Source organism: Opisthorchis viverrini, assembly GCF_000715545.1.
Source record: "Opisthorchis viverrini unplaced genomic scaffold opera_v5_134, whole genome shotgun sequence".
Classification (NCBI taxonomy): domain Eukaryota; kingdom Metazoa; phylum Platyhelminthes; class Trematoda; order Opisthorchiida; family Opisthorchiidae; genus Opisthorchis; species Opisthorchis viverrini.
Window position 1 is genome coordinate 1333688 of NW_008751778.1, and position 10876 is coordinate 1344563.

The 10876-nt window shown below is 48.2% G+C and overlaps 1 protein-coding gene across 1 annotated transcript in view; it reads right to left on the reverse strand.

Moving 5' to 3' along the window:
- Positions 1–10314: 10314 nt before the first annotated feature.
- T265_06102 (hypothetical protein) overlaps positions 10315–10876 on the reverse strand; it is a gene marked incomplete at both ends in the record, with an annotated part of 15858 nt that continues 15296 nt past the window's right edge. The window contains one exon of the mRNA XM_009171280.1: positions 10315–10545. Coding sequence (XP_009169544.1) covers positions 10315–10545 — 231 coding nt within the window. The remainder of the gene's footprint in view (positions 10546–10876) is intronic.

The following is a 10876-nucleotide window of genomic DNA, read 5'->3' on the forward strand; positions in this document are numbered from 1 at the left end:
ATTTAAAGCACTATTAGACATTTATTTATGCGAATCCTCGCGCTGGCAAGCATACTGCCCCGCGCTGAGAACATAAAGAGCAGTGCTACACCCTTTTCCACTTGTGCCTTTCGGGTGAACGACAGCCACTGACCGACAAGAACGAAACCGACCCGGGAAACTTGGGCAAAAGCCTCGATCCTGTGTATCCGTGCGTGAATCCTTGAATCCGTGAAAGAGTGAATGAGACTCAGCTTCTGATTTGGAGTGATGCACATAAAGAGCTGCCGGATAGACCAGCTGCTGGAGCCCATCTAGGGGATTTAAATGGAAATTGGTAGCATGAAAGAAGCCTTTGAAGGGATGGTATGTGACAGCAAATCTACTGATGAGGCATGCTAGTAGTCTGTTTCCTCGCAACTCGCCTTCACGTTTATTGGAAATTGTGGTTTGTACGGAATTTGTGAAGATGCTTTGCAGCATTCGTGTACGTTTGCGTGGTGTTCAATGAATATTCAGGCGATGCCCGGTTCGGACAACCTAGTTGGCTATTGTCCACTCCACCTGGCCTGTGATCTACAACCAAAGTATCCCCAAACTAACCAAAAATCCCCGCGATCCCATATCGGCTACCTAAACCTTCTTTCTTTGGCCAGTTTGAAATGAATCCCGCTGCCCGAAGAACTGCAATTTCCAGCCCAATCACCTTATATTTGACGTAGGTTACGGGGCTGTCCAAATATCGAAGCATGTCGGGCCAATGATGACACGGCACTGCCGTACACAGTTTGATAGCACACCCGCAACTATTCCATTCCTTCTCTCAACCGTGCCCTCTCGTAAACTCGTTCCATTAACTGCAAATACGACAAACTATCCACCTGACTCCAGTCGCCTTTATGACATATTCATTCAAATATATATATTCGCTCGAATTTAACCGTCACTGTTTTTCTGTGCTCCACACAAAATTCGATAACTTTCTATACATTTCGTGTTCCACCTTGCGCGTTGCCATCATCTCACTCTCCGAAAGACCTGTTATACCCGAATCCAAAAGAGGGACACTGGTCAGTCCCTACCGTTCCGCCATACACTGTTTCTATTATCCCTATTAACGCCTATCCGCTTCGCTAATCCCTCTACCTCGTCAGCCCAACTTGCATTTGTTGTGTCCCTGGCCATGGGTCCATCAGTCCATGGCCACGAGGCCTTAACGGTGGGTTTACTTCTTATTTCAACATGATCGACTGGGTAACGCCAAACCCTGCTGCTTCACCCGATCTGATGTTCTGGTCCCACATTTTTCACCGTTACACTTTTCCTGTAATGTGTCAGACAGAAAGCCTTCTTTTTAGCCCTTCCCTGCTTTGTTCTATACCCGCCAACTTCAAATCCTAACGATCTAATCTCGCTCGATATTCTCTATAATAACGCATGGCAACTGTGCTTCCCTGCCCGTGCCGATTTAGTGGTGATCATGCCCAGTCCGCATAATGCACACCCACAGTAATGCTATCCCTCTTCCTAACCTCCTGTGCCCACCATCTCTACCGGTCATGCCTTCATTCTGACTGTAACATTATTATCATACCTGAGGGTATCCAATCACAAGTTGGGAAATAAACATTATTATTATCAAAAAGGCATGCTCAAGAAGATGAACATTAACTTTTAAAAAATAAGGTGCATCTCAGAGGTTTGCCTTCCTATCCAGCGGTTTTCGGCTGTTTAGTTCGTGTTTTCCAATAAACAAATCCGCTGCGAAGGGCTTTCCTGTTATCACCATTTATCTGCCTCCCTAACCGCTCCACTTCATCATCCTCACGCACGATTTTCGTGAACCTAGAGATGGGCCCAAGAGTCCAGGACCGTGAGACCTCAGTGTGGGTTTTAGTTCTCATTTCGGACTGACGGGCTGGTTTACGCAAGACTGGTAATTAATTGCCAGTCTAAGCCACAACATGCACGCTAGACTTTCAATTATCTAGAAACTCGTTTCAAGGATTTTCCTCTTGGTCACCTGGTCAAGATGTAGCTGCTTCATTGCATCTGGACGGAACATGCACAGCCAGCGAATCGCTTCCCCATTCAGTAGAGAACGCATGAAGTGACAAAATTACCTCAATTTCCATACACATTGCAATGACTCACTTATATTTTGCAACAGCAACCTTAATTTAAGGCCAAGCGAGTTTAGTTTGTGTAGAAGACAGTAACCTGATGGGAGTACGCGATGGATGCATGACAAAAACTCTACTGTTGCAGAGTTGCCACACTCGTCCAAACCCTCTGTTCTTCCTTTGACGACAACGGGGTTCAACCCAGTACCAACTGCTCGCTCCGATAACCTCGGACTAATGCTGTTGTCACGAGAAGTTACAATGGCATAAGCAGTGGGCAATATCCAACGTAGACTTGACCACGCCTTAACCAACACCGGAAAGGGGACACAGTGACCAGGAGCTTGTCTCACCCTGGAGGGACTTTTCAGATCGAGACTCCGTATAGGCCAAACGGATCACTCGTGTGTTACTTGTTTTTGTCTATCTCATAAAAAGTGGCTGGCATTTTCTTCGGTGGTATCTTACGTACTTAAATACTGAATTTTGGTTACTCAAAGCGGGTCTCGTATCAAGGCCTGTTTTGATAAGTTTCCTTGGCAGATTCCTGATTTGCAGTGCATCATGCAGTTATCTTATTAGAGGATAGTTTCGAACTCGTTTCTAGATGATGGAGAATACTTTTGGGTAGTGTAACAGCTAAACGTTATCTTCTAGTTACGCGTAAAACCAGAACCTCCGGGAAGGCAAAACAAAGTCGGGAATAGGTTTGTATACGGTGGATTTACCGTAAAATATTAATTCACAAAGGTATGAACCTCAACGGTAAATACTCGTCCACAACAAATGCTCCATGTGGGCTAAAAAACACGAAACAAGTGGGCAAACCGGCTCGTATGAGACAGTCGCACGTTCGGCCACAAAGTGGTTGGGTCAAATAAGTGTAGTCGTAAGCACAAATACAAAATTGGAGCAGGTATTGCAAATGGGAACAGAAGAAACTGGGAAACCTCAAATGTCACCCAAGGGACGAGACAGGTAGATTTTGGTTCGCTTGACTCCACGCATTTGGTGCGCGCGGGTTCTGGTGGGTGCGACCGAATCCTGAGTCTAAGCGTTCGGTCGGACTTCTGGTTAGCGTCGATGCAAAATGTCCGCTAGGCTTGATGTGCCGGACCTTCCTCCCAGATGCCCTTTGAGCGTCAAAATCACTGTAAGCAAAAGATACACAAAGTGCTGGCTGAATGAGTTATGCTCAGGTGTTTGAACTAGGGGGAATCCAACTTCTGGAGAACTTCAAACTTACGGGCAGAGAACTCTGAGAAGAGCAGAATCGGTCCGACGCAGCAAAATTAGAAACAGGCAGTGCATGAGCGAATAGTCAAGCGTTGCTTAAGAGGGGATAACCAGGATCTGAGAGGCCGCATTTAAGAAAAGAGCAAACAGATCTGCCCTCCATGGTTTCGAGTCATCTCGGAAAATTGAGCATCTACGTATCGGCACCTGGAGTAGGGGTGCCGTAAGTGTGCTTATGGGTGGTTGTTCAAGACAAACCGATTGTCGAGTATTGCGAAGGTTTTCAATTATTTAATAGTGGTACTACCACAGCTTATTTTTCTGTCTGAAAATTTCAAGCTGGAGTTCCCGGGAAAGTTTGCGATAACGCCTAAAATTGCAGAACACGTCGTACATAAAGTGTGTGCTGTGACAACATTTTGCGAATTCCGATGCTGTCTAGATACAACATTGGCAATCGGCTTTCGGCAAATATTAGAACATGATCGGCTGTTGGGTCCATGATTTCGGCCAATCAGAGCTCTACTTGACACATGGTCAGCAAGCGGCCCAGTCTTTTTGCCAGTTGCTCGCGGAATGTGCTTCTTGGCCGGTAAAGCGGTATCTGTGCTGAATTCCGCCTAACAGACAGACAGGCAATTTTTGGACTAGTGCTTCGACACTATTTCTGTTGCGTCCTAAAACGGGAAGTAGAGGGGTGTGCCGTCAGAGATTTCGGCGCATTTAATAGTTCTGCGCTGCTTCCTGCCCGGGTAATTCTGATCCGTACGGTTCGTTTGCAGGGGGTTTCGTCTCTCCGGAGTCCTATTTGCGTGGACCTTTTGTATTTGGAGGATGTATGCTTTCCCCCTCGTCGAAAATGTCGATGGTTGGTGCTTGTAGATCTTGTAACAACAAATTTTGTTCGCCTGGGTTCTCTGTTCGATGACTTGGGACAAACATGTGTCCGTTTAGTTGTTTGAACTTTCGGGCTTGGTCTGTCCGCCAAGGTGTGTGTGAGGCTCCGTCGCTTTGGTTCTGCGCCAGATGGGACCACCAAGCTGTATTTTTGGTGGTACTCCCAAGAAGTCCATTTTCGCAAAGGGTTGCACCGTGATATACGCTTGAACTTTGGAAGGCCTTTTGAGTACTAACAACTTGCTCTAAGCACATTTATACGGCATTTTAAAAGGAAAGTGTGACTAGAAGCCCAAAAGTTCTCTTACATCCCTTTCCGCATAACCATTCCGTGGGGGCGAGATGGCACAAGTGGTTAGAGTGCGAATTTACTAACCGGAAGGTCCGTGTTTCGAACCCGACCTCTGCTTCTCGACTTCCTCTGTCTAGGCTTGGGCAACTTGGCATTATCCCAGGCCTCGTGCAGCCTTCGCTTGGCGTGGCAGCTAGGCACCGAAAGGGTGCTGCAGCTGAACGGTTTTTTCTATGTGAATTGATGAGTGTTCAAACTTACATCACCAGGGAGCGGTCTTGCCAGTCTTGTTGGCATGATTTTTCTGGGACATGACTCAGATGATTATCCTGAACTCCCTCATGTACCCGCCCATTACAGACGACGTACTGGTCTTGATTGCTGCGTCATAGAATTGGACCACTTTCGCAGCCAACGGAGACGGGATGGGGGGCGCCAGGTATTCGTTCAGTTCGTTTTTGATTCTCGTCAAGTCAGCTATGGTCTCTGTGTTCGCATTTTCCAAAGCCTTCAAAATGAATACTCAAAGAGGCATGTCTAGCCCCGACGTTCAGTCTTTCTGCACTCAAACAACCAGGACAACATGCTGTTATTTCCCTCACTGTGCCCGCTTGGGATCGATGTGTTCCGTTTATCGGAAAAATAACACAAGATGCAGTCGCAGTGGTTGACCCAACTGCTACTTCACTTTCCACTCGCTTCCACCTGCGAAATCAGGGCGATTCAGAGGCTGCTGCGGCAACATTTGCATTAAAGCACCTTAAATGCCATGGATATCAGGCTGATATGACGATGGATTTCATGTGATGTTCTCGCACCTTTTTTGAAGACTGGGATGATGGTCGAAGAGCTCCATTCGGCTGGTATTTTGTTTTCGTTCCGAATCTTCTGCAATATGGTTGTCAGACAGTTCATCAGGACCTCGTCACCTTTGAAGAGCGCGGGGTGTAGACCATCCGCACCAGGTGCCTTGTCGCGTTTCAGGATTGAACTCACGGTGGCTTTCGGTTGCTGATGGTGGGTTGGTGTCACTGTTCCACTCGGGCCCTCTTGGTTCTTCCGGTGGTTGTGTTGAAGAAGGCCAGGTTAACTGTTTTTGGAAATGCTCAGCCCACCGCTCAAGACGACGATCGAGAGATTGAATTGCTGTTCCGACTTTTTAACATGCTTCACTGACACCTGGCTTCTTTTGACTGTTTGCTCGAAACAAGGCGCGGCTGTTGCCTGCTGCGAAAGCCTTCTCTATATCGTTGGCCTTCGAAATCCACCAGCGTTCTCTATCATTGTTTCAGGGGCGAGATGGCCCAGGTGGTTAGAGCGCGAATTTACGGACCGGAAGGTCCGTGGTTCGAATCCCACCCCTGCCACTCGACTTCCCCTGTCTATGTCTGGGCGACCTGGCAGTATCCCAGCCCTCGTGCTTCCTCCGGGTGGCATGGCAGCTAGGCATCGGGAGGGTGTTACAGCTGAACGATTATTATAACATTATTTTCATTGTCCCAGTGTTGGGAGGATCTGCGTGCACCGTCACAGTAGCTCTTTGCTGGTGTGGCCTTTCTTTCTGATATCAAGTAGATCTGCTGATCTCGAGGATACACAGCATTAGAGTCAGATGAGCTGGATACATATTTCTCAAAGCCGAGCTCTCCGCTTTTTTCAACCCGCCTCCCTTCAAATTTCAAGCAATCTTCGTCATCAACATGAATGCGTTTCCAATAGCTTTCTAGCCAGATCAACTCAATTCCCTTCAGCTACTGGAACTTGTCGAAGTTGATGAATGGAGCTGCTCCCTTTCGGCGCGTGTAGTGCTAGCGGGAGACACAACCGCACGATGTCGTGATCAGAATTGGGTTGCGCACCCCAGAAGGAACGACCTTCCTTAACTTGGGCTCTCTATCGGTAACTGATTGTAACATGGTCCAACTGAGTCCAAGATTGTCTTATGGTAGATGGCCTCCAAGATACTGGATGTGTGTTTAGGTTGGAAGTTCGTACCGACCTGGAGCAAACTACGGTCTGCACACAACTGAAGCGGTCGCTTCCCATCAACCGTACGCTGAGCATCAGTTTCAAATGTACCATCTAACTGCGCTTCTTCCGGACTTAGTCGTCCAACTTGGGCATTCATATCACCCGTCAGTGTTACTATATCCGTTCTCGCTGACCGGAGCTGTCGCGAGAGATCTTGAAAATGCCCGTCCTTCTTAGTTTCAGTACTGCATTCTGTTGGAACGTGTGCTGATACCTCAAATAAACATTGTTTGCCACGTCGACCTACTTTGATCTTAATTAAGCCAGACAACCGTACAGCCCAAAGGTGACTGTTTACTGGGATCCAGTTTAGTAAGGCGCTTTCAGCCTTGGAGCTTTGTGCAACCCCCACACTGTAGATACAACGAGCCATTGAGCCAGAATCACCGGATGCCCGAAGAGTGGAATGTGGAACATCTGGGCGCGTCCTAAGTGGCCTGAGGCGGACGACCAAATTGGGGTTTTCCATGAGTGTTTTGGAGACACAACATACATCGATAGAGAAGTAGAGGATGCCTGTTGCTCAATTTGACATAGAGTAGGGACATTAAGGGCCGCAACATGGGTCAGATCTTTTGAGGTTAGTAAATGACTGTTTGGGTTAATTTTTCTGGGCAACGGTCGTGGGACGGAACAGTGACTGGGGGATTTGCGGATGGGTCGATTGCACTGCGTTGTTCAATGGGTGGGGAGGGAGTTCGGGAGAAGGCCGGTGAGGGAAGATCTGCAAGGGCAAATGATACTTCCCGGCTGCCCAGGGCGAAGACAGGGGTTGAGTTGAGGTACCCCATCTTGAGCCTGTGACTCAAAACTCTGACCGACAGGGAACTGATGGGGTGGTAGGGTTTAGTTGGTGTACCCTGGCTCAAGCCTCTGACTCAAGAGTATTGACCGAGAGACAGGTTGTTAGGGCTTTTTTGGGACCCTTCTCGGAGTGAATGACTCAATAGTCTGACGTACTTGGCTCTATAGGGCCGACCTGGCCTGAGGTCTCAGAGAGTAGAGCATTACTGTCTCACTCCTGATACGGCCGCATACAGCAGCGGGCTTTTTGGTTGTAAAAGTAATTCGACCGAATCGAATAATGCGCCGGTGGTCACGGTCAACCTTTGGGAGATCTGAGTGTGGTTTTTAGGGCCGACCTTTTCTAACCTGTTCTTACTCGGGGAGAGGCAACATCGCTGTTTCCTTAAATATGGACGTGCTGGTCACCGGGAGGGAGCGCCTTACTGCCTTCACACGTTATTGTAAAGGACAGTACGACTTTAGCTACAGGTTGCATATTTTCTCTTAAGTTCCACCGAGCTTCTGGCCCGGATGACCACCCAAACGCTTTGGTCAAAGATGGGGGTGAAGTCTTCGGTCAGCGCTTGTCTGATCCGTTTTCCTGCGTTTGAGAGAAGGAATCTGTCCCGGACAACTAAGGAGAGTCGGTGATAGTGCCCATTTTCAAAAGACGGGCTCGTAGCGGGTGTAGTAACCATCGTAATTTCTTTGTGTTCTCTGACTTCCTGACGTGTGATAGTGTACAAAGAGCTCTCCAAATGCTTCCGTTTACAAAGCGGTCTCCGCTAGGGTGCACACTCCGCATTCTCTCATTTTGTGTTCGATAAGACAATGAAACGAACCCTGGGATGTCTTCAATACCTCGGTGGTCTAATAGCCTGTGACGAAAACCATGTCGATCTGGAATCACCATCGTCATCATCATCATCATGAAGACAGCAACATCAGCGTTGGCACTAATGCTTCAATGCTGTACAACCATAAGGTTCCTATATATATACATATACATATATACATATATATATATATATCAGAAGCCCTAGAGTCAAAAGAGAAGAATGAGTGGTTGGGGGGGACCTAGTGCTGGCCTTTGTCAAGCATCCTGAGGTGGCTACACCTCCAAACGCTCAATCAGACAATCTGAAAAAAGACTAACGGCACGAACGCCAGTGACATCGACTACCCGTCATGTCTTGCAACGTCTTCAGCCAAGCACAGACGGGGTCACGGGGACCCTATCCTGGAAGGCGTACAAAACCACACCCACCCAAACTCTTCGTGATCTCTTTCACACCATTCTGCCAAGCCATTCGCTGCCCACCACGCGGTTTGTACCACTTTGGAGGAGGTGCGGGGAACAACACTCATCCCGGTAGACGGTGTTTCGGCATGCGTAGCACATGACCCTCAAGATCTAGTGGGATGAATTTTTGGCGCCACAAGTGGCACAAATTAGCGAACGTGATTCGAGCCCTTGAGATTCTTGCACTGACTTCATCAGACATGATTTCATCAGAGCCAATACAACTGCCAAGATATGTAAAGTTTTCCACAATCTCCAGTTATTCTCTTTGGATTGTAAGAGATAGCAGATGTCATGTCACGTTCCGAAGCATGACTTTGCACTTTGAAGGTGGAAGGCGCATGCTTAAAGATGGTATGATGGTTGTCAGTTTATTCTACAGGGTTTGTGCTTCACTTTGGTCTTCAAAGATGAGGGCGATGTCACCTTCTTACTCCAAATCGATAAGGCTCTTACCAGCAACAATTCGAACACCGGAGTTTTGAAGATCGCTCAATGTTCGTCTCATTACTCCATCAATGACGAAGTTGAACAAAAATGGAGAGAGAGGACATCCTTGCCTTTCGTAAGGAAGCTTTTGGAGAGCCCACCATTCACTCTCACCCGCCCGGAGGTATGTGAATATAGGGATCGGATTACGCTTACAAACTTCTGGGGCATACTCTGATCGATCAACGGAATCAAACACACCCCTGAAGTCAAGGAATACGAGGATTGTCGGTCGTCTGTGCACGTGGCGTTGCTTTAAAACCTGACGGAGTGCGAACATATGATCAACGCAGCCTCTATTGGGTCAAAATCCTGCTTGATTCTCGCGAGTCAAGGCTTCGCGTGCCACCGTAAGACGACGAGGAATCAGTGGTGCCAGGAGCCTTGTCACAACAGGCATCAAGCTAATACCTCTGTGGTTGCTACATTCACTGCTAGTGCCCTTTTTGAAAATGGGCACCACTATCAACTCACCTCAGTTGTCTGGGACGGTCTCGTTCTCCCAGATAGACCCGAATAGGCTAGATGGGCACTGGCTGTGGAGTCCACCGCCATTCTTGAAAAGTGCAGGTGGAAGGTCGTCAGGACCAGCAGCACGATGACGATTGGGTCGAGAAATACGTTCGGGCTCTTTTGGGACTGAAGGCCGCTCCATATTTACGGTCCACCTTTTTGTTGAAGGCCAGATTTATCGATTGGCCAGATAAATTGCTGCTCGAAGTACTGTGCCCAGCGGTCCAAACGTTCTGCTTTGCCGCATACCAGGGAGCAATTTTAGTACCTGATTATTCCGCTGACAAGAGATTTCCGGGGACTAGCCGGACAGATCAAGTGGAACAGCTTGCGCTTGTTTCCAGCATTCTTTGCATCTTCCATTTCTTCGACTTTTCGGGTCCACCAAGCTTCTCGGTCTGCGCGGACACTCAGTTTCACCTGGCGTCGGATGATGCGCCGGGTGGAGTTGTGGTGGCGACCAGGTGGAATCTGTCGCCGGGTCTCCAGCAAAGACACTGTCCTATCGGAGATCCAATGCTTGGATGAGGCTGGCTGGGTTGTACCGCAAGTAGACGCTTTGGATTTTTTCCCAGTGGCCGTTTATATCCGACACCGTACCGTCCGGCAGGCATTCGAGGAGCTGGTTTTGATATTTTCGTTTGACTTCTTGGTACACTAGCTTCTCAATGACTAAGCGAGGTGTGCGCGTTTTGCGTACACCCGAAAAGCGCAATGAAAAGCAGCAGCGTACAAGTGCATGGTCGGAGTCCACGGTAGTGTTCCAGAAGGAGCTGCGGGCGGTGATCGACCCTCGCCACCGATAACTGACGGCGATGCGGTCTATTTGGATTCAGCGCTGGTTTGTTGGTAGGCACCACGTTGTCGAGCGATTTCTGCTGCTCCGAAAATTCGTACTGCAAAGGAACAGTCTATGATTGGCACACGTCTGAAGTAACTGGTCTTCGTTGTCCGTGCTCTTCGTGTCCAAGCCAAGACGACCACCCAATCGGGCCTCAGCAGCGCTTAGCCTACCTACAACCTACCCACCTGTTACGAATAGAGTATCGGTTCTGATTGAGCGCGAGAACACGAATGAATAGCGTAGAATGAATAGCGCTTTACTTGTCTAAGAATAGACGTACATAAGCTGAAAATGAAGGCAAAAGCGTGGTTAATACAACACGATAATGTGAGCACAAAGAATATTCATGACATTCACCCTGGCCGTTGGATTGTGTGTAGAGG